Here is a 25,232-nt window from a genome sequence, read left to right on the forward strand (position 1 = left end):
TTAGGATATATGTGAATGAGAACACATAATTAAAATAGTTATTTGTAAATTGCACAAGCAAATAGAAGTATCCAGTTATGCCTATTTTCCCCGACTTTAAACAAAGCTGATCAGCGTGACCTGCCTTGGTTTTTATGTGCACACAACATTTTTTCATTTTTTTCTCTTTTCCAAAAAGCTGTTATAAAAAATTCCTTAAACCCTGAAGCCTTACTTCATCAATCCCCACCTGAAGCAAAATGTTTATGAGAAGAGATGAACCTTGCACTGTATTGTAAAGGTCAATATGAATTGGCTCTGTTGGATCATTTGTAAATATGCCTATTCATGCTTTTCATACAAAATTATTAAAAGCTCTATAAAGTCCCAATTCAACAGAGGATTTTAAATTGATTCTTATTGTTAAGTAATTGCGTAAGTCTACCGCTATTCAGTAAATCCCTAACCATGCATTTTTAAATAAGAGTGTGCTTCAGAGAGGGAGGACCAAAGACAATGATCAAGCGATTTGTCTCCTGCCATCCCTCTCCAGCCTCTGACAAACAGAGGCCAAGGACACCACTTTATCCCCTGGCTAATAGCCTTTTATGGACCTAACCTCCATGAATTTATCCAGCTTCTCTTTAAACTCTATTATAGTCCTAGCCTTCACAGCCTCCTCTGGCAAAGAGTTCCACAGGTTGACTACACGCTGTGTGAAGAAGAACTTTCTTTTATTAGTTTTAAACCTGCTACCCATTAATTTCATTTGGTGTCCTCTAGTTCTTCTATTATGGGAACTAATAAATAACTTTTCTTTATCAGCCCTCTCCACACCACTCATGATTTTATAGACCTCTATCATATCCCCCCTCAGTCTCCTCTTTTCTAAACTGAAAAGTCCCAGTCGCTTTAACCTCTCCTCATATAGGACCCGTTCCAAACCCATAATCATTTTAGTTGCCCTTTTCTGAACCCTTTCCAAGGCCAAAATATCTTTTTTGAGGTGAGGAGACCACATCTGTACACAGTATTCAAGATGTGGGCGTACAATAGTTTTATACAGGGGCAGTAAGATATTCTGGGTTTTATTTTCTATCCCTTTTCTAATAATTCCTAGGATCCTATTGGCCTTTTTGACCGCCGCTGCACTCTGTGTGGAAGTTTTCAGAGAACTGTCCACGATAACTCCAAGATCTCTTTCCTGATTTGTCGTAGCCAAATTAGCCCCCATCATACTGTACGTATAGTTGGAGTTATTTTTCCCGATGTGCATTACTTTACACTTATCCACATTAAATTTCATTTGCCATTTTGTTGCCCAATCACTCAGTTTGGTGAGATCTTCTTGGAGTCCCTCACAGTCTGCTCCTGTCTTGACTATCCTAAACAGTTTGGTATCATCTGCAAACTTTCAAATTGTTCAAATTGTTTTTACTTTCTTTACTATTCTTATATCTTTCCTCTTTATTTCCCACAATAACTACAATTTTTACCTGTTTGCTAATACCCCCACATTCCCAAAAGCAGGCAACAGTCAGACCTCAAGTTCTGTTTTTTCACTTTCTTATTCTCATCCTCTCTTCCAAGGTTTCTGCTGCCCCCCACTTCGCAGATTTCTATTTTAGCCTAACCCACCAAACTTGGGGTTTATATTTTGAAATTTCACCCTCCTCCCAAACTATATGATTCAGTTCTATTTTTCTCAGAACCTCTTCTTCCACTTTCACACTTTGCAATCAAAATACACCTACTTTGGATTTAATGAACTAGAAACACTGTAAGGTAGTAAACTGTCTGCAGTAAGTCTGAGTTACTACCAACAGAAGAGGGACTACATTATTGCAATTCTTTGCCTTATATTCCTGTCACTTGTACCCACACACATCTTTACTAAACTGCTTGAAGTCAGTATAAAGCTATCTGAAAAATGTTACACATCAACAGCCCTGCCAGAGATTCAAGTAAAAGGATGACATTTAGAACAAAAAAATATCAAAAAGGCAGGAGAATTACAGTGAGATATTGGACCTCTGTCTGTCTTATATATTCTCCTTGCCTGAACTTTTTCATTGTGTGCCTTCTTGAATGCAGAAATCCAAATGTGCTCCATCTTTCTACTAACTTGAACTGTATAATGGTAAATACCTCTTTCTGAAGGCATTTCACACTAATGTGCAAATTACATAGCTGGAAAGAGACGCAATTTGCTATTAATATATGGTGTTTTCAAGAGATATTAAAGATAATTACTGTAAGAAACTACTATCTATATTCCTTTCAGAAATGTTTCTGAAGATTGTCGGAAGTTTCTGTTAATACAAAAGACTTATTCTGTTTAAGTGTTTGAAATTGACTGATTGTTAAATGCTACTTCATCAAATAAAAACTACACTAGTAGTAGTATCTTGCATGTATTCACAAAAATGAGAAAATAAGTTGTTGAGTACTTAAAGGCCAGTTTTTGTAAGTATTTATGTAACCCACGCACCTTTCTGTATGTGATATACTGTCCCATGTAATAGCACTTACAGAAAGAGAAAATGAGTTTGCTCGGTAGCCTTAGCTGATAGCCAGCTAGCTTTTAGCTTTAAGCTGTAGAGGTTCATGCACTAAGCTCCAGAGAGCCTAGGTTCAGTTCTGCCTGTTGGCGTTACATTTAGACTTCTAAAGATGCAGATAGGCACCTAGTGGGATTTTCAAAAGCACAAAGATGACTGACTCCTATGGGAGTTAGGAGCCTGGGTACTTTTGTGCCTATCTGTATTTTTAGGTGACTTCATGTCTTCAGACGTCTATCCTTAAGTGTCCAATACCTGACGAACTGGCACACAGAAACATTAGCTACGCAGCCTTGTGCCTCTGTTACAGGTATCTAATGCTTCTATGTGCATTATCCTACTTTTCTACTGCAATGGGAGTGAACCTCAACCTCAACTCTGGGGCAGAGCAGTTTTGATCCCAAGCTGCACATTTCTATGTAAATGTTCAGCAGCCAGAAAGTGTTTTTAAGTGGACTTAGGCTATGTCACAATGGCTAGCCCTATACAGCATGAGCAGCAGTAATGTTTGTACTGCTAGGGTATGTCTACGCTAGCCCCCTAGATCGATCTAGGGAGGCTAATGAGGATGACCAAAATTGCAAATCAAGCCCAGGATTTAAATATCCCGTGCTTGATTTGCATGTTCCCGGCCGGTCTCCATTTTAGAAATTGACTAGCCCGAAGTAACTGCCCGCATCTACATGCGGCAGTGAAACATGATTCCGATTTAAAACCCCTAAATCGAATTAGCTGGTAAACCTCATTGCAGGAGGAATACTAGCTAATTCGAGTTAGGGCTTTAAATCGGAATCCCATTTCACTGCCGCGTGTAAATGTGGGCAGTTACTTCGGGCTAGTCAATTTCTAAAATGGCGGCCGGCCAGGAGCATGCAAAGCAAGAGCGGGATATTTAAATCCCGGGCTTGAGTTGCAATTTAGGTCATCCTCATTAGCCTCCCTAGATTGATCTAGGGGGCTAGTGTAGACGTACCCCTATATATTGCATTACTTCCTACTCCAGAATGACAGCAACCTTGCAGTAACAGTATTGAGAGAGCAGTATTAGTATTTCTGTGTTGGTATATTTTATGATACCAGTTACCTTTGATATCTAGATCGTACATCTGTACTACAAACACTACAGTGGTACAGCTGGGCTACCTTACAGTACAGCTGTGACACTGTACTCTAGTGTAGATAGTTTCTCCAGCAATGTAAGGCAGGCTAATGGGCCGGATCTGGCCCGCCAAGCAACCTCTCCAACAGGCTGCTAATTGCTCTGCAGGCTGTGCAGGGAGCAGAAAGCTTCATGCGCTGTTCCCGCCCCCTAGCAAAATCCTCAAGCTCCCATTGGCCAGTTTTCAGCCAATAGGAGATGAGAAATTTTGGTGAAGACAGGAACAGAGAATGAAGCCGCCTCGTTCCTCCTTTCCCCTGCCCTCTCTCCCTCTCTGTGCTGGAGAAAAGCCATATGGAAGAACCCACAGGAATGGAGTCTGCAGAGCTTCTGGCTGGGAGCCGCTTACCTAAGTGGCTCCCAGCCAGAGGCTGCCTCTGGCACTCCACCCCCTGTTTCCCCTTAACTACCTGTCCCAGGCCACAACCCAAACCCTCTGTATCCCCTCTCCCCACCTCCTCCAGGTCACAACTCCCTCCCAGATCCTGCACCCTGTCCTACTCCTCTCCTCCAGGCCAGAATCCTTTCCTGCACCCATAATCCCTCCTGGACCCTGCACTCCAAACCCCTGCCTCAGATTATAACCCCCTCTTTCATCCAGACTCCCTCTCAGACCCCACACCTTTTCCTGCACCCCAGTCCTCTATCCCAAGCTCCCTTCTACACTCCACCCACTGCCCCAGACCTCACGCCACCCCCACAGAAGTGTGGCCCTGAACCATTTACCAAAATCTTTGAGTGGCCCCCCCATTAAAAATTATTGCCCACAAGTGCTTCTTCTATTACTGCATTAAATCCACCTCTGCAAGAAATAGTAGGTCTGTGCTCATGGGTGCTTGGTGAAGCTTCCATTTGGGCTCCACCCACTTCCCACTGTCTCCCTTCTGTCTTCCCTGTGCATCCTGTGTCCCTGTTCGCTGCATGCTTGTCCCCTTCCAGTCAGATCCCTGAACCCAAGCACATTTTTTTAAAAAAACCTACACTTTTCTGCAATTTCTTTCTAAGCAAAATGAAGCATTATTTGTACTATGTGCCAGACATGCAGAAGGTACCTAATTAAGAGCACTAAATTTGGGAATAAGAAATGTCAGTCACAAGTTTATTATATACCCTCATAGCTGACATGCAGGCTGTTTGCAAATGTCCTAACCTCCCCTGACATTGATGCTAGGGAACACAGAGAATGGCAACTTAAGCATCAGTTAAAGCTAACTGAGAAATCTCTGTCCTTTCTTCACACAATCAAACAAGGTGTTAGGCCTCACCCTCAGCTGGCATTTGCCCCCGACAGGAAGAAAATCTCTAGAATCAGACTGCAGAAGATGCCAACTCATTTTTGCTTCTTCACACAGACAAGTTGAGGGCTTCCTATGTTAATTGTTTCCACAGCATTAAGCACCTCAGACAGTTCATAAGAATTGCAAAGGACTTGCCAGTAAAATATTGCTGGTTTAACAACAGCAGCCATTCAACTCACAGAACCAAGAAGGCAAAATGTCCTACTGAGGCAGCATGATGGTGCCAGCTTTATGTATCAGACTGGTAGACCCAATATCCTCAAGGGTGAAGGAACCAAATCCTCAGTCCTGTTCTCACTAGGTAAACGTACTCTCCCAACCACTGAAAAGAGTTGAGACTGACAAGAGTTCACATCTTTCCAACCAATAACGTCCCTCTTCCTTGCCACCATGTTTCTCCTCACTCTGCCCCTCTTTCTTCCCTCCACACTCCTTTCTCCTCAGACTCCCACCACTCAAAATCACCACCCTCCCCAACCAAGTGCTCCCCTTGCCCTGCCCATCACAGAATTTGAACAAGTTTAAAAAAATTGCCCCAGCTCAGGCCACTGCTTACCTGTGGGAAAGCTCTGAAGGGCTCCTCTAGCCCAGATGAAAGGGGATTCATTCCTCCTGGCAATTTATTGTTCTGCCCAATACCACGTAGCAGGCTAGCACAGGGTGCCTGCTGCCACAAATCACTCAGCCCTCTCTGCAGCACACACACAGCATAAACTGGCTGGCTACCAGAATCTTTGACTAGCCCTTTGAAAAATAAAATAGGGGAGGCCAGATGGAGCCCTGCTCTCACTAGCCCTGCCTCTTCTGGCAAATTGCTCCACCAACACACAATGGGAGGAGTCATCCCATAAAGTTCCAAATTGAAATTCTCCTGTAATCCAGGAGCAATGGCTGCTACATGAATGAAGGAGAAAGATTTTGAAATTGTAAAAAACACTTTGCAAAACTGAACTTCCCATCTGATGACATCAAAACACCTAAAGAAAACCAATGAATTTACACACGCTCCTGTGAGGCAGGCAACTATTATTATTAACTCTTTTTTTGGATGGAGAAAGTGAGGCATGGGATAAGTAAGCTCCTTATCTATTTTTTTAATCAGTGGAAAAAGTTCCCTTGAGACCAAACCTTAAATGAGGGTTCCAATGTCATACTGGAAGTCTGTGTCAGGAAAGCCATTAAGAAAACCCCTGATCTTCACAGTTCTAGCAGAGGGGAGTACATGCTACTGGCTGCATTGAGGTTGGACATCACCCTGAAACCCAGGACAGGAACTTGGCAGTGAGGCTGCACTTGACCCTGACATAGTGTATGGGCTGGCCCTGTCCTTTGTGCCAGGCATACCAGGTGTGGCTGGGCAGGCTCAGCCCAGCTTGATCCATGTGTGGAGGGGTTACTGTGGGGATCCAGATGTGGGGCAGTCTGGGTGTGGATGGCTCAGTGGTGGATCTGGATGCACGGGGGCTCGTTGGGAGCTTCTGGGTATAGGGGCAATGGGACTCTGGTTGGGCTTGGTGTGAGGTCCAGATGCTGGGGAATTGGGACTTCATAGGATAGGGGGTCCAGGTGCAGCTTGCTGGGGCTCAGTGGGGTGGGGGTCAGGATGTGGGGGCTTGTTGGATGAGTCCAGGTTTAGGGAAGCAGGACTTATCAGGGTGAGGGTTAGATGGGGCTGGGGGGACACTGCATGCCGGACACTTGCTCCCCTCCCCCGTTCCTCATCCCCTTTTTTTCTTCATCTCCCTCCCTTCATTCCCCTCACTTCCCATTCCTTCCCCACTTCCTCTTGTGTATGGTCCTTGTAGGTTCAGGGGTGCTGCTGAAGGGACTCCCTGCTGCTCTGCCTTCCCAGCTGCCCTAGGTCCTGCCTGAACCATGCTAACAACATTCCACAGCAACCCCACTGTGCAAGTTGCAGACACGGGGGTGGTGGGAGGGAGAGGGCAGGCCCAGCAGCCCCAGCACTGAGTAAGGAAGGCAGAGCCTCCCTCTGCCTTACAAACCAGACACCCATGTCTACACTGAAACTTAGGTCAGCTTTACCCTATAGCAATGTAGCAAGGTCAACCTAAATTTTAGGTATTGACCAGTTCAGTTTAGGATGAACAGATGTCCCAAATTTATAGGAACAGTCCTGATATTTGGGGCTTCATCTTATATAGGTGCCTTTTATTCCCACCAGTGTACCCTATAAGCTGTGTGCTTGTGTGGCCATTCAGGAGAGATTCAAATACAACCTAGTTGATAAGCAGCATGCCCACTGCTAGGTTTTGTATTTCCATTTTTGGCACACATGCCTCACTGCACATAACATATTTCGCACATAGAAAAGATTAGAGGGAACATTGCTCCCCACGCTATCCCAATTTTTCACACTTGCTGTGTGGTCACCCTTGTTTGGTGCCAATTGTGGTAACAGATTTTGTGTTGTGCCCTCCACCCGCATGAAAATACAGTAGTATAGTAGGCACACGTGGTTCTTATTACTACAGTATCTGAGCACCGCATACTCTATAATGTATTTTTCCTCACAGATGGGTTGAGGTAAGAAAGTGATATTATCTCTGTTTTACAGCTGGGGAACAGGAGCATGAAGAATCTAAGGTCATACAAGAAGTCTGTAGAGGGTGCATCTGCACAGCACCTGAAACTTGAAATAAGATGCGCAATTTGTGCTGTGCACATTGTATAGCTTATTTCGAGTCTATTTTGAAATAGTTTATTTCATCTACACAGGGCCACATTTCGAAATACAGCACTATTTCAAGCCATCCCTTACTCCTCGTCCAATGAGGTTTATGGGGATGGCAAAATAGCACATCTGCTATATCTTGAAATAGCGGACGCATTCAAAAGACATGTATTCTGAAATAACTTTGCTGTGTAGACATACCCTAGCAGAGCAGGGAATTGAACCTAGGTCTCCTAAATTCCAGGCTAGCACCCTAACCGATGGGCAGTCCTTCCTTTTGTTTCACATGAGCCAGATGATGAATAATTTTTGCATTAAACATTCTAAGTTTCCTGTGCTATCATCATATTTTGGTTATAATAAAACATTTCTATAGCCCATTAGTACATAATATTGGCAATTTCAGCTAACAGATCAATAATTATTTAATTGATTTTTGGCTACATTAAAAGTCTTAACTACTTTAATTTTGTGTATGGACATTGTTCAGCAAATTCACAGTAGATGCTAGACTGCACAATTTCTCCCTTGTAAACAAATTAGTATGAATTAAAATCGTTCATTTCTATCTTGTTTCTGTAGAATAGTGTAAAAGACTATGAGAACTTTGACATCAAAACTCCTTCCATGGCTTCTGGCTTTAGGAAGTTGCTTTAGATTTCAAGGGGGGAATCTTGTCCTCAATAGCAGAGCTGTAGCATTTGTTCAGGAATTCTACACCTCTCTTTCAGTCCAGTTACCACATACAGTAATCAGGCTCATGGAAATGATGTAGGAGAGACTTTCTGAGCATGCCTTCCAGTGATAAGTAGGGTTCTTTGCTGAATAACCAAAGAGAAGCCAGGGAAAAATGTTAATTGCACTGCAGCTATATTTCTTTCTGGATGCTTTTACTGCATCACCTCACCCTTTTCACTCAGCCAGTGATATCAGCTTTGAATGCCTGTTTGTGCACTTCTTTCTCAATTGCCTTTGCATTTCCTCTCAAGCTGCCCTGTATAAATGGACTAATCTGAACTAATCTGTAAAACCACTACCTTCTCTTTCAAATCTGTCTGCGGGACTTGCATCTGTTACGACACCTGCAAGAAGCCAGCTGACCACTGATGGTTAGTATGAGTGGCAGCTAATATTAAGAATAATTTTAAATGGTTTTTAATGGCTTAACCACATTTATGCATGAACATAATTTATATAACAGTGTGATATTTGTGTTGTTATTTACATTACTGTAGTGCCCTAGTTCTGCCGTCCTCTTCCCTCTCCGTGATTGATGTGCTTACTTATTAGGCTTTGATGTTTTAATTAGATTATTAACTGTACATTATGGCCACAGTTTACAAAACAAGGGGAAGTTGAGTCATCAGGAAAAACACACCTATGTTGGAACAGTACTTAACGTATTTGCTGGTTAATTTCTTAGATTAAACAAAAGCATTGGCAAACGCAAGTTCACACTTTAAATAGTAATATTGGTCTTAGTTTTCAAACTCATGTGCCTAAATCTGATACCTCAGAGTCCTTTTTGGTGCTTAAATAAATGCCCATTTTAGGCACTTACTATGGGAGCTGACTAAGGGTGTGTCTAGACTACAGAGTTTTGTCGACAAAAGTGGACTTTTGTCAACAAAACTATACCTGCGTCTACACTACCGCTGAGTTCTGTCTACATAATGTTGACAGAACTCAGCAGTTTTGTCGACGCTGGTAAACCTCATTTTACGAGGCATAACGCCTTCTGTCGACAGAGTTTCTGTCGGCAGAAGGTGTTATTGCATGTAAACTGTCCTTTGCGTCTACACTACCATGTCGACAAAGCAGCTTGCTTTGTCGACAGAACTCAATGTAGTCTAGATGCTCTTTGTCGACAGAAGCCTGTAGTCTAGACATACCCTAAGCAATGTATTTCAATGACTCATCAACTCATCATATAGATTTGGTAACATGTTGGACAGTTTTTAAATTGCTGTAAGATGAGGCAAAGTAATTCAGTCAATAGATCATCATCATCTAGGAGTCAGGTTCTGTTCCCTGGCTCTTTTGCAAGGTAACTTTAGAGGAGTCATTTCAGATTTGTGTACCTCAATTTTTCCATCTGTAAAATGGGAGTGATGATACTGACCTGCTTTTCAAAATGCTTTAATATACTGATGAAAGTGTTATACAAGAGTGTTATATATTATTATTATTACCTTGAAGAAAAGTGCTGGTTGATTCCTGGTGGAATCCCTCCTGGTGCAAGGCAGGTGGGAGGAGTTCTACCAAGGCTCTAGACAGAATGGACTCAGGGAAGAACCCTAGTCACAGTTGATTTCCAGTATGGGCTGAAGGTTTGCATTGCTAATTCTTTTATTAATATTAATTTCTACATAAATAAAGCCACAATCAAAAGGAGGGTGGGATTTTACTGTATTTAAATCTGTACACTGTGTTTTGGTATAGGATGGGAAAGTCACCTGCTTAGAATGCCTAAATACAAATTAAAGTTTCTACTTCAGGCCTTCAAATTTGAAAATTGGACTTATTGTTATTGGTGACATTGAGGCAGAGAGGAAAATTGACATGCCCAAGAGCACAAAGGCAGTCTGGGTGAGAGTAGGGATTAGAATGCAGGATTTTCTTATTCTCAACGGAAGGCTCATACCATTGGATCAGATCTCACTACGTGTATACATCAATGAGTAAATGATAAATTACAAAATGTATCCAGATCAGTTTTTGATTGGCTGCCTTGGTTCTGTCTAATTTTCACTAACATTTACAACAGATGCTTTCAATACATTTTAAATTACACAGCAAATGTTATATTAATAATAATCTAAATAATTCAATAATATATAAAACTGTACAAAAGTGAGCAGCCTCCTAGGATATATTAGATAAATAAAACATGCCTTAAAAAGGGATGTCAGTGTTAGAAGACAGGCACCTGTGCAAATATGAGAATAATTGTTACATCTCTTTGTTTTATAGTTTTATTTCCTTGGCATTGTATTTTATTTGGGCTCCAAATTCAAAAGGAGTTGGAAAGGGTATACATTTAAAAAAGGCTTGTTTTAACTCTGATTAGTGCTTTATGTGTCAATTCATTTGCAAAATATTCTCCTGGAAAACAGTTTGTACCAATTCAGAGGTTACTTCATTGCTGATTCTTGAAAGATCTATTCTGAGGAAAGCAAAAGAGCCACACGATTCATTCAGCTTGTGCAAAATACATCTTATCATGGTAGAAGAATTAAATATGGAATAGATAAAGGTTGGTTAAGCAACGTGTCATTAATCACTCTGTTAGAAAATGTGTACTTTGCAGGAGCACACTGTAATTTGCATCATTTTTGCTATGCCTTGCCAGCATGGCTGTTAAATAACAAACACATATGTATGAAAAGGATAGGTTTAAGATGAAAATAATTCCATCCAAAAACTCTGAGGATGATATGGAATCCTTTTGACTGCACTCGTTAAACTGGAGAACGCTGTATTTGTAATAAATTCTTTTTGCTCTAGATGAGTTCTGCATTTTCAATGAGGTTAACTTGGCAACATTCTAGTTGATTTTAATAAAAATAGCTGCTTTGAGGACAGGGAGCTGAGGTTGCCAAATTTACAGCTGCCTTGCACAATTACTCTTACACCTCCTTCAGGGCTACTTAGAACCAGTAAGCAAATTAAGTGTATCGATTGCAATTTTGTTGGACTAAACCTTTTTTTTTTTTTAAGGAATAAACTTGATTCCTTTCAGTATGTGTCTGCTCAGAGTGATCTCTTTTCTTTTCAGCCATAACACAAAGACAACATCATGGCTGGATCCACGACTTGCGAAAAAGGCTAAACCTCCTGAAGAGTGCAAAGAAAATGGTAGGTTATTAAGTTTTCATTGCTCCTCAGAAAGGATTTGTCTTTGTATGTGTGTTTCTCTGTATTCTTGAAAAAGGAAGGCATTTTAGGGAATGATGAAAGGTGTTTAATTGCTGCTTTGGTTATAAGCTGTAAGTGATAGTGTTCTCAACGTGCCATGTGTTTCTGCTTTTTTTATTCCCACTTTTTGATGATATCGAAAGACGAGGATTGCAAGCGTGTTTTATATCTGTTTTGTTTTTGGCTCCTTGACTGACCTCTCTCCCTTGCCTCCTACTGAGAACTTTCGTCCGTAGAACAGAATCTCTTTTAAGATTCTGAGCTTTCAGGCTACAAGAAATGCAGTGCACAGGGGAAACAAACTGCATCTCAATAAATGAATATTATTTGATTTGATTTTAAATCCAAAACAGTGTCTGATAGAACTGAGTGGGAGGGGGGAAGAGAACAGCCACTAACATGATACCAGGCCAAATATTTGGCAGTGCAATGAAAATGATTTTAAAAAATAAAACCGGAAATAAGATTGGAGCCATTTAGAAATATACTTCTTACGAAAAAAAACCACCCCAAATCGTATATTTTGGTTAAAAAATGCATCAACTGCAAGATATAGCTCTTATCAAACTGTATATCTTTATGAACACTCTATATGTTTGTCAGATTTTCTATAGTAAAGTTTCTGTCATTAAAACAATTTAATAACAGTTACATTAATAAATGCATTCTAATGAATATTTGTCATTGATGACTGATTTTAATTGTCGTTTATGTCAGTGTTGTTGAAACTAAGCAAGTATCACAAGGTGGGAAGGTAGTGATTTATTATTATTACTATTTATTTATTTATTTATTATTATTGCTATTTATTTATTTATTTATTTGTGACTATAGAAAAAGATACAGGGGATTTTATACTTGTTTTATATTTACATTAGTTTAAAACTTATTTTGTGAATATTTAATGTATTAACATAAAATACTAGCTGTTTTCATACAACTCATTTGATTTATGTGAAACTGCCTTATACCTAGTATTGATTAAGGTAAACATTATAAGGAGAAGATTAATTTTATGCCATTTTGTGCTTGTAAAAGACAGAGAATCATTGATGAATATTTGGGTGTATGTAAGGTCACAGGTATGGTGCAAAATGTTCTCCTATTTTATGTAAACTTGTGCAGTGTATAAGTATACATTCATTCCAACAATCCTTCCCCATCTGCAGTTATTCTGACTTTTTCTTCTAACATTAGAAATATAACAGCTGGATAATTTGTGATACATTTATTCCTGCATTGAAAATGCTAACTCCCCATGCCTTATTGCTACAATGCATACAGTAGAAGTGATACTAACACAAAATAAGGGGACTTGAGTTTTGCATTAGAAATGTGCTTCACACCTGGTACGTGTATGACATATTATTTCCCAGTGCTTAGTAGTGCATTGTCTTGAGTTAAAACAAAAAACAAAACAAAACCAAGCTAGGCAGTAATGTATCAGACACTGGAGGTAACAAATATGTTTTTTCTACTAGTTGTAATTCACCTAAACCACAACTATTTAAATGTCAAACACTGAAATAATTTCAGATACAAATTAATACAGCAAGTTAAATAAATAGGATTATAAATAGCTTTATTTTACAGCTATTTGACTACAGTGTTATTGTATGACTATAGCATTCTGGGTTCCTCTCTCTTTTAAGAGTTGCACAGCTCATTAATGTAAAGTACTTGAAATGAAGCATAAAAGATTTTAGGGAGAGATCACTGATGTAACATGCACAATTTTCCTGTAGTTCTTTGATTGCTCAAGATAGGAATGGTTTAGTTTCTTTAATTCTTTGAATCTCCACACAAATACAGGCCCCTCAAAATGTCAGAGGCTTGTGAGGAGTGTTACCAACTTGCCATTAACTTCTGACATTGGGGAGTTTAATGTAGCACACAAATATTTTTTTTAAGATTTAATGCCAAATTAACTGTATACTGGTTTCAACTAAAGCTGTGTAAATTTGATTTATGCCAAAGAGATTGCTCTTTACTGTTTATGATCTAAAGTTCACTTCTAGGTGGAGATTCAGACTTCTGGAAAGTTAGTGGAGTTTAAACAGGAAATAATACTTACCTTGTTTCTATATTGTTGTTATTTTCAGGGAGGTCATGTTTCTGAAAGTTGCTTTGTCACTCACGGTTTGTACTTTATTTTATTGCGGTTAGAATTTGCATTGACTAAATGGGTTGTAATATGCTGGTCATACCATATAACCAGTTCTGTAAGCAATTCTTCAGGCCACCATCTCTGCCACTCTCAACTTCTTCCTTCCTGTTCTTTTGCTGCATGTGCTGAAACCCACCACTCCAGACTTTCTGTCACCCTTGATTCTTTTCGACCCCTTTTATACCATAGGATTTCACGAGGGTTTCCTCCATGGCAGACATAGTCTCTCCTCTACTTTCAGCTGTTCTACGTTCTTTGACAAACACCATTAATTCTCCACTCATCATTGTAAAATGTAAAATGTTCTCCCATAGACACTTTCTCTAGCTCTGTACAGAGTCTCAATGACCTTTTCAGTGAAAATGTCAAGATCTACCAAAACTGAAAAAACAACAAATAGTCTGGTAGCACTTTATAGACTAACAAAACATGTAGATGGTATCATGAGTTTTCGTCGGCACAGCCCACTTATTCAGATGACCGGACTGTTGGATGTCTGGGACCAAAATAACTAGGAGAGACGGGAGGGTGGGGTAGAAGAAGGGAAAATTGGGAGGAGGGACAAGAAAAGGCAGTGCATAAAAAATATATCAAGGGAAAGCCGAGTCTATAAGCACCTAAAGACTAGATAGTCTAAGGGGGCAGATAAGAACCATTAAGTAGCAAACAACAAAGAGTCAGGAAACACTTAAAGACTGATGAAACATCTAGATGGTATCATGAGATTCTTCAAGATCCACCAAGACAACCTTCCCTCTTTCTTGTCCTATGGCTTCCTGCTCACTCTTCTCCTATATTTCCACCTGCTACTCAGTGCCCATCAGAGAGGCAGTGTGAAGACCTAACATCTATGCTTGTCTGTGCCCCAACCTTCTGTGTGACCTTGGGCAAGTCACTTCACTTCTTTGTGGCTTTATTTCCCCTTCTCTATCATATCGATTTCAATGGTAAATTCTCTAAGGCAAGGAATGTCATTGTGTGTGTAAACATTGCCTCATAGTTGGGGCCTGACCTCTGTTGAGAGCCTCCAGATGCTACTATAATACTACTAAATAATGATGGTCAGGAATTTACCATCACAAATCATTATAACAAAAAAGGTAGTTTCTGCAGAATTTAAATTTTTCATAGAACCAGAGAATTTGCTGAACCAAGGAAGGTCAATATTCTCTAGCAGCAATACCAACACTTTCTCTGATTACCAGGCTCTTAGAAGACAGTTAGGGGTGAATTATTGCTAATAAAAGCACAGGACATTGAGGCTTCGTCTACACTGCAGAGTTTTTGTGCAAGAAGCCTTTTGCAGAATAGATCTTCCATAAAAACTTCTTGCACAAAAGAGTGTCCAGACCTCAAAGCGCATCGCAAAAGCAATGTGCTTTTGCTCAAGAGAGCATCCACACTGCATGGACGTTCTTGTGCAAGAAAGCTCTGAAGGCCATTCTGGGAATGGCCATTAGAGCACCCGTGCTTTTGCCAATAGGGGTTTCTTGTGAAAAAAACCCTCCGGAGCGTCCACACACCTGCCTTTTTGTGCAAGAGATGTAGCACAAAAATGATTTATTCCTCATTGGGAGAGGAATAATTCCACCAGCAAAAGCCTTCTGTTCTACCAATTTACTTGCACAAAAATGGACGCTCCACCGATTTTTACGCAAAAACCTGTCAAATTCATAATCTCTTAAATAATGCTGTTTTTCAGTACATCATTAGGCACTTGACAGAGGGCAGCATCATAATTTCCAATTTATAAATGGGGAAACTGAGATGCAGGCTGGGGAAGTGACCTATATTTTCTCCGCAGAGTCATGGGAGTCACATAATTCTGGTGCTTCCTAGGAGAGAGAATCTGGCCACTGAGCCTTGAGAGAATGAGGGGAAGCAGATATACATATCTCAGAAGTTACAGGGCTTTTCCCTTCACCCTCCCACTTCCCTGATTCTTCTCACACAAACAGGGAGTCATAATAGCTGATGTCTGAAGTAACTTTTTCCCCAGCTTACTTCCTCTTTGCTCCCAATTTATATAGTAGTGTACTCAGCTATACTTTAACCAATCATTTTACTGAAAATTTACTAACCAATCCTAACATATTGCAACATAATTTTCTGACCAATTATATCCCACCGGGACTTGTGTTTTGGATACTTGTATTTGTTCTAGAAATGCCTTCATTCCTCTCTTCTTTCCGATTTGGTAGCCTGTGATAGAACTCCCTACTGTGACATTGCCTCTGCTTTTCCCCTTTTATTTTTATTTATTTTATATTTATTTTAATTTATTTTATTTTTATTTTTAGTGAGAGACTTACAACTGGTCTGAGCCTTATCTCTTTCTGGACCTCAGAACAAGTGTTTCTATTATTGATGTTTAATGTCCACTTCCTCCCTTTTCCCCATCCTGTACATGCTTCCGATATTCCAGTTGTAGCCCCTCCTCCTGTTCACTAGCCCATATGAGGTTGCTCAAGATAGGGGAATCCTGCCTTGTGAATTTTTTACACTACTTGGGGAGTCTTGGCCTGAGGCGCCATAGTGTGGTCTGCATTGTGTGTCAGTGTGTGTTCACTTCAAATCAGATCCACTCAGACAATCCACCCAGAATGGGTTTTTATTCTGTAAAGAACATAGAGTATGATTACAGTTCAGCCTCTTCTCTGTTTGCCTGCTATTTACTCCCAGTTCAGTCTGTAAGCCCCTCCTACTAGGATAGCAGAGGGTACATTGTACAATACAACACCCCCCCCCACAAACATGTAATAACTCCCACAGTAACTAAACCCCAAAACAAGCTAGCCCAGGTTCTTCTTTTGTGTCATTTAAACTCCACTTGGGGTGCTCCTTTAGCCCCTTTTGGTCCTACCTGAGGAGAACACAGAACAGGGTTATGGTTCAGCAACCTCCTCTTTGTTTGCATACTATGCGCTTCCAGCTCAGTCAGTGCAGATTAGGGATCTTAGTGTATAATGGAGTAAATGATTAATGATGGTTAATACTATTGACTACACGCACTTCCCCCCTTTTCTGCCTCTGTATCAAAGGCAGCAAGGTGGGGAGTAGGAGCTGGTGCCCATGAGGAGCTGGATTTCATTAGGCTCCCCGTGGGCACCGGATCTGCCTACTCCTCATCCCCACCTCTGCACTGCTGCCTCTTATAGAAAGGCAGCAGCATGGAGGGTGAGGGGGGCAGGCAGCTCCCTGCACGTATCAGCTCCCACAGACCTGCTATCCTCACCCTCCCTTGCTGCCTCCTACAGGGAGGAGCTGGTGCTGGGGGAGCCAGCTTAAAAACAGAGGCAGCAGCATGGTGGGGAGGGGAAGGGAAAGCTGCCTCAAAGCAGCTTCTGTCCATGGAGGGTCCAAACTCCCCATGGACAGAGGCTGCTCTGCATCCAATGGAGTAGCCTCTGTCGGCGGTGAGCCTGGGCCCACTACGGGCAGAGGCTACTTTGCAGCATCTGCCCCTGACAGTGGGAGTCTGAGCTCCCCACAAACAGAGGCTACTCCATGGGATGCAGAACAGCCTCTATGGGCAGCTCGGAACCCCCCGCAGACAGGGGCTGCTAACAACAACCTCCCTGGGCAATTTATTCCAGTGTTTGACTACCCTGACAATTAGGAACTTTTTCCTAATGTCCAACCTAAACCTCCCTTGCTGCAGTTTAAGCCCATTTCTTCTCCAAGTTTTCTCCCTCCTCCTTATGATACCCTTTTAGATACCTGAAAACGGCTATCATGTCCCCCCTCAATCTTCTCTTTTCTAAACTAAACAAACCCAATTCTTTCAGCCTTCCTTCATAGGTCATGTTCTCTAGATCTTTAATCATTCTTGTTGCTCTTCTCTGGACCCTCTCCAATTTCTCCACATCTTTCTTGAAATGCGGTGCCCAGAACTGGACACGATACTCCAACTGAGGCTAACCAGTGCAGAGTAGAGCAGAAGAATGACTTCTCCTGTCTTGCTCACAACACATCTGTTAATGCATCCCAGAATCATGTTTTCTTTTTTTGCAACAGCATCACACTACTGACTCATATTCAGCTTGTGGTCCACTATAATCCCTAGATCCCTTTCTGCCGTACTCCTTCCTATACAGTCGCTTCCCATTCTGTATTTGTGAAACTGATTGTTCCTTCCTAAGTGGAGCACTTTACATTTGTCTTTATTAAACTTCATCCTGTTTGTTATTTGACAGTACAGTTCCTTCCAGTGAATAATTGGGAACTACCATTCTAGAAGTTCTATACAAGAAAATAACAACTTACATTTTGTGAAGCCTGTCTGGAGCTCTAGACTTCTTGGTGTCCCGGGAAAACAACAGCCCCTCAGATCATTAAATAGGCTCAGTCTTTTTTGTATTCTTCCACTTTGTGCAACCTTTTTTCTGGCTGGTCATTACTTCTGTAGAACAGTGTTTCACAACCAGTGGTGCGAGTACCCTTAGGGTTACTTGAGAGAAGTCTGGGAGGTACATCAACACAACTGAAACTTGGAGAAAACTGAATTTTTGTTTTAAGTTTTACAGCGCTTTATTATTTTTGTATTTTTTACTTCCAAAAATTTCCTCTCTCACCCAGCTACGATTAAGTTGTTTAAACAAATGTATTGAAATAGTAGAAAAAATTTTGTGTTTCTGAAAACTGTAGGTACTGGGGTACTTACAATATTTTTAAAAAGGGGGTACTTTATTAAAAAAAAGGTTGAGAAACAGTGCTATAGAACTCAAGTTCATCCCATGTATGGTATATGCTCACACCTGAACATTTTACATTGTGTAGTATTGGGAAGATTTAAGAAAAAGTTCTAAAATCAGTAGATGTTTTATATTCTCAGTCTCTGAATGCATCCCTCCTACTGATACCTTTGAACTTCCTCACTGCAAAGTGACTGTTGTGTTCATTTCACTTCTCCTGTATCATCCAAATGTGCCTTAATGAATCTGTCCGAATCTACTATTTTACCATTTTAACACTTTTTCTTGAATGTTCCCACATCACTAAAATTAGAGATAACTAAAGATGAGTGAGCTAGTGGGCTAGTGGCCCATTTATTGATCCTCAGTCAAGAGTCACCACCTTTCTTATTCATTTCTTGTTCCAGCAAGAGTTACTAATTGAGTTCCAAATGATGAAAAGGAAGGGGAAGCCATTTTAAAATGTGTGGTGTACGATTTTATTGTTCTTTAAAATACTACTGTGAATATAAATACGTAATATTTATTTAAACATCACTAGAATTCCTTGAAAAGTTATACTTTATGTTTAATAAATGCATTCATCCTAAAAGACTCTGCACATGAAGAAATATGGTCTTTCAACAGGATAGTCCATTATTAAATAGGTATGGATCTTATCATATACATTCAGTGAGTTTTGAATTAAATTATGAGTTAATGGTACCAACCCATCAGATAAATTGGTTTATTTTTCTATTTTAACATCAGTTGGTTGATAGTGCCTAAGGGATATATGCAAAGAGACCTTACCTACCATCTTTACAAGTTTATATTACAGCATTTTAAATCCTATTCCATTTTTCTGTACTTACTTTAAAAAACGTATTCTAAAATTAGTCTTCAGTTTAGTTGCCTTCTTTCTTCATATGGTTCACTAGTTGGTACTTGCTTTTTTTTTTGTTTTTAGAAAAAAGATGGTGAAACCCAAAGATAAAAATAAAATGTAAATGATTCAAGAAATGAAGCCACCAATGGAAAACCATAATTTTCATCACCCAAATTTGTTTATTTGTTTGAGTGATTTTTTGTCTCACAATTTTTGTTGAAGATTCTGCTATTTAAAAATAAGCAACTGAATATCCCTCTACTCTTGTAGTTAAAGGTACAGGTCTTGCAGCTGATTTGAATAAGTATTAGATAACGGTCTGAAATCTGCAGTATTTTGCTTCCTGTTCTAATACAGGTGGAACACCTACAAAATATTATTTATAAAAAAAATTAAATATGATAGAGTTAGTTTCATTTTGAGTAGGTGTTTCCCACACATAATTATATTCCTGTTTTCCCCCTCTGCTTTGCCCACTATCAGAACGTTTGAATGGCTCTGTCAGATATCATAATTCGGAATCCACTCTGATCATGCATAGACATATGCACATGATTAACTGTACACAATGTGCCCAATGTAGTAAAGTTAAGCATGTGTGCAAATGTAATCAGGATTGGGGCTTAGATATTGAATAAATCACAAACACATAACAAATCCTGTCTTTATTTCCTTCTTTCTTTACAATTCTGTGAGATCATCATTGTGATTCCATTGTTATATACTCTTTTGTTTTCAAGAAGGCTTCCAAAAGGTATGAAATACTGGCTTACTGATTTCCTTGAGTTATTAAATCCATGTTCCCACTGGACACAAGCAGTAAGCTTTCTTATATAGTTCTGTAATATTCTGCCATTATTAGTGGGTTCCACTGCTCCCTCGTGGAGGACTTACATAGATGAAATCTGTCTATTAATTGATTCTCTTTGAACACAAGTAATAGAAGCTTGTGTGTTTCACCACCAGCTGTCACAAAGCTTTTCTCTTTTACCTAGACCTTTGAGTATTTGCTTGTGACCATTGTTTTATATTTCAGTGTAAGAAAGTAAATAATATGAAACCCTTTCAAAGGACAACAAAAAGTCAATTTATTTCTGCTAGCACTGGCTAACCCTACAATATTAGCTCCAGAAATCTACAAAGCCCCAGGCAAAGTTGATTTTTTTTTTTTGTGAACAATGTACTCAGTGAATGAAAGTAGACCTTCCTTTCAGATGCATTTCTCTCTTATTGCCACTTCCTTGTTTGCAACCAGAGGAAGGACATAGTTGGAACTTGAATGGAGGAGTAGAATGGTAGGATTGGGCAAAATTAAGTGTGTTTGGGAATCTGGCTGGCAGGAAGTGTCACTGGTCAGTGTGCTGGTCAAAATATATTGCCAAACCATTTTGTACTTCCTAGTCCAGCCCTGACTTCTTCTGCATGATTACAGATATAAATTGGGATGGAAGGGGATCCCCCCCCCCCCCCCCCGCATATATAAGGAGCAGTTTTGCCCTGAACACAGGCTCTCTTGCAATGTCATTATGGGGTTTTATGTTTATTGTGTCTTACTGATTTCCATGTTAACTGTGCTTGGCTTACAAGTAAAATTATGCTTTTTGTGTCTGACAGCCCTGCCAATGCCACCTAGGATCCAAATAGTTTAATCGAGTTATTTCTATTTGTCCAGCCATGCTGGAAAAAGGACTGGAGACACTGAGTGTGGCTTAATAAGGCTACAATTTTATTAACAAGTGTCTGGGCGTACCCAGTAGATAAACGTATACAGTGGAGGTAATTCCCTTTCCCATTCTGATCCCCAGCTCACCTGCTGCTGACATTTTACCCCAGCCCTCACCCTTAAATGAGAGTTAAGGAAGGCTGTAAAAGGGGGAAGGAATGGCTCCTGCTGTAACAGTCGTAGAAGCCTCAAACTTCCCCTGTTTCTGCTCCTTTCTCCTTTAAATCCTATACCCATCCATTCATCAGATCGCTGTATCCCTTCCCAATGGAGTATCTGCAGTGGACTTCTAGCCCCTCCCACCACTTTAACATAATAAGTTGTGACATTGTAGCCTAAAGGTTGAGTGACTATCAGTTTCATTTCCACTTGTGATATTGATTCAGGTATTTATGGACAATATGTTTATTTCATCTGCTAAATCCATAGTTTTTGTGTTAATGCTTTTCTTTTTCAGATTACTAATCTGATTTTTAAAATATTATTGAACACCCTCAGTTTTGCAAGGGACTGCCATTATTCAAGCCTAGCGTTCAGTGTAACAAAAGTGATCACAAGGAGTTTATTTGGCATTTAAATGCATGTCAGATATGCTTCCATGGGTCTGTCATTTCAATTCAGTATTAACTGAGCAATAACAGGGTGTCTCTTGAAGAATAATAACCAGCTGAAAAGTCAGCAACTGAATTTGGTCATTAATTGACGGAGAAAATCTCTGAACCAAAGTTGTCGTTACTATTATAACATGAAAACTACAAACCTTCAGAGGATTTTGTTCCTGGCATTATCCAGGGGAATAGAGAAAATATTCTAGAGAGAAAAAAATTGGTATGTTAGTTTCTCTGATGGTTTGAATCTTCTCTAACATTCCATTGAGTTTATAATGTACCATTAAATGAAATATTCCCCTTGCTGTCAACTTCCTTATTTGCTACCTGCTCTCTCATCCATATTGAACTCCTTATAGGTCTATAGTACTAATCCTAAATGTAAATAATTGCAAAGACAAAAATGCATACAAGTAAGGAAAGAGTATCCACTTTTCTCTATTTAGCAATCATTGGACTGCCTTGGAGTACTGTTAATATAAGTACTTATTGTTGCACCCTAATATTACCCCTCACTTGCCACTTAGACACTACTAGAAATGTCTTAATGTTTTGAAAGTGCTAAACTCAAGGAGAAGAAGTATAAGAAAGTGGCTATAGATAGGCAGCTAGGAGTCAGGTTCTAATCCTGGTGGTGCCCTTGGTTCTCTATGACTATGTCTGCACAGCAGCGCAATTTTGGGATACTGCATCTTTAAATGCGCCTATTATTTTGTAATATATTTCAAAATAACGGGCATGCAGTTCCAGCGTCCCTGTAACTCTCATTCCACGAGGATTAAGGGACTTGTAAAAATAGTGCTTTATTTCAAAATTTGGCATTATTTCAAAATTACCGGAAAATAAGGTACACAATCTGCATAGCACAAGGGTTGCAGTGTAGATATACCCTATGGCTATGTCTAGACTATGCGGAAGATTCGAAAGAGGATATACAAATTCTGCGGGAATTTTCATATCGTCTTTCAATCTCACTTTCAAAAGTAGAGCTTTCGAAAGTGAAAGTAGTTGGGACACGGCTTTTTCAGCAACCCCCCCCCTTTTTTCAGAAAGCCACGTAAACCTTATTTTTTGAGGAAGAGTGGCTTTTCAAAAAAGGGGGTGGGTTGCCGAAAAGACACGTCCCGACTACTTTCACTTTTGAAAGCTCTGCTTTTGAAAGTGAGATCAGAAGAAGATATGCAAATTCCCGCAGAATCTTCCGCGTAGTCTAGACGAGCCCTAAGTGAGATAAGGCAAATCACTCTGTGTTGTGTGAATAAAATACTTACACAGAGGTTGTGAAGCTTAATTGTTTTTTAAAAGGTCTGAGATTCCCAGTTGAAAAATGTCCACCTTTTAAAACTTTCAGAGGGATAGCAGTGTTAGTCTGTAACTGAAAAAACTTAAAAAATAACAAATAGTCTTGCAGCACCTTAGAGATTAACAAAAAATGTAGATGGTATCATGAGTGTTCATGGGCTCTTATGGACTCCTAATCTTTAAGTATTATGTGGTGTGGGAACAAAAGGAAACTTCTAATGTTTTTCCAAGAACTTTCTTGCTTAAAGGAAAATTCCTCTCATGACAGTTGAACTCACACAAAAAATAATTTGCAATATGGACTTTTATCATACTTACGTTGTGCATACTTACGGAACCTCATATATGTGAAGACAGAATAAAATATTGAAGTCCCTAAAGAAATATTCTTTCAATCATAATAGGTGATCAGTAATCCTATTGTATGTCCTTAATTTTTCAATCTTGACTTCTAAATGGTTATGATACATGGTAGATTTAACATAGGAGTCTTGTGGGGCAATGTTTTCAGCCACCTTCATTTTTGTTTTTTTCTCCTTCCCTTGGAGTTGCTCATGGTAACTCTTACCATTAGCAGTAAGAGAAAAAAGGAACAAATCACTTTCTTCTTTTTAAAAATTAATCTTCAAAATGGACTCGTTTAAAATTTGCTTAAGAAGATCAAGGATATGATTTCATCCGTAGGGTTAGTGAGTTTAGAAGGAAAAACCATTTTCTGTCCTTTGGCAGTAAGTTTGCCAGTTTGTACAATCCTCTTACGTATTTTCTGCTAGTCATTAAAAATGTTTTCCTACTGGGTACATAATCTGCTAATTTTTGTAGCAGCTTCTCAAATCTTATTTTATTTGATACGTCTTTAATGCAGGTTTTTTTATAAACACTTTTGCCAATATGTTTAATCTTTTGTGTTAGTATATTTGAGCCCTGACAGGCCAGGGCTGCAGAGTTCAGATACTGATCTAAATTTCTTCATTGTTCTTGGGTGCTGGGCCCTGGTTTTTTGGTTCAGAACTTTCTCTATCAATGTGAGCTTCTGCCTCTTATCATCTGGGCTGTTACACAGAGATGTAACATATTTTACTTTGTGACCTTTATTTACTTTTTATTTTTGCATGATGCCAATACTTTTAGCATGACATTGGTTCAGTGCTCCTAGACAATCCCTCTTAATTGAAGTTCTGCCAAGGATGAAGAACATACCTGAGTATGTTTTGACCTCAAGATGTGATGGATTTAAATATTAATAAATTAAGCCGCTCTTTAGAAAGACACAGACTTTTGATGAATGATATCCTTTTGCTGTCAGCAGCTTAAGTGTTGTGTGAGGAAAAACCATCGTAGTTGCTTGTTAAGTGTTCCAAGAAATACATTTGTCTGAGTGGAAGTCACTAGCTTAGATCAGAGATTCTCGACCTGCGGCAGAAGAATATGTCAAACTTTCTAGGGGGCATAGAATATTAGTAAAAGTGGGTGAGTCAGCCTGCAAGTTTATCAATGCCACATGCTCAGATTTGGCCTGGATGCATTTCCATCATGAAGGAGCCACTGGGCCAAACATATTAGCAACACTAGGCAGCGATATCTTCTTATGGTTGTAAGGAAGCAGGGGCCCCAATAAAAAAATGCTAAGGTGGTGTGTGATGTAAAGAAGGTTGAGAGCTCCTGGCATGGGTATTTACTGTGGGAACCAGAATGCTGAAGGGCATTCTTAGAGATGGGGTAATGACCTATGTGTTCAGAATTAACAGTGGAATTTGTAGTAGAATTAGATGGCTATAAGAGCCTGTGTGTGTGAATCTAGATATGCTGAGAATATTGGTATGTCGGAGTATACATAGTAAAATAGTTGAGTTTGTCATTTGTTAAAGTCACATGGGAGAATATTAGACATAAAAAAATGCAGGGACAAAAAGCATTACTGGCATAATAAAGTCTTGAAAATAGAGGTGGGGAATTAGAGTGAGAGTACCCAGAAGGAATCTTAGAAAGATCTAGCCTTTGGAGATGAACTCAAACTCCAGAACTATGAATTGAGAAAATATTTTCTTTTAGATGTGAAATCATTTTTTCCGTGCTACAGAATACAATTTAATGTTTAGTGAAAAACCTTTGTGCAGGTTTTGTGTTTCATAGAATAGTAGATTTTGGTGAGATTGTTTTTGTTTTTCAAATGCTTTAGGAATTTTACTAACTTAAATTTCTTTTCTCTACAGTTCTGATCATCTCTTCCCCATCTCCTCTTGCTTTTTTCATACAGACTAGT

The 25,232-nt window shown here is 39.6% G+C and overlaps 1 protein-coding gene across 19 annotated transcripts in view; it reads left to right on the forward strand.

Moving 5' to 3' along the window:
- The window catches only part of MAGI2 (membrane associated guanylate kinase, WW and PDZ domain containing 2), a 1,141,222-nt gene that overhangs the window by 771,342 nt on the left and 344,648 nt on the right, over nucleotides 1-25,232 (forward strand). For all 19 annotated transcript variants that reach the window (XM_075926597.1, XM_075926590.1, XM_075926502.1 and 16 more), the window contains one exon: nucleotides 11,468-11,547. In XM_075926597.1, coding sequence (XP_075782712.1) covers nucleotides 11,468-11,547 — 80 coding nt within the window. The remainder of the gene's footprint in view (nucleotides 1-11,467; nucleotides 11,548-25,232) is intronic.

The sequence above is a fragment of the Pelodiscus sinensis genome, chromosome 1 (genome assembly GCF_049634645.1).
Source record: "Pelodiscus sinensis isolate JC-2024 chromosome 1, ASM4963464v1, whole genome shotgun sequence".
Taxonomy (NCBI): domain Eukaryota; kingdom Metazoa; phylum Chordata; order Testudines; family Trionychidae; genus Pelodiscus; species Pelodiscus sinensis.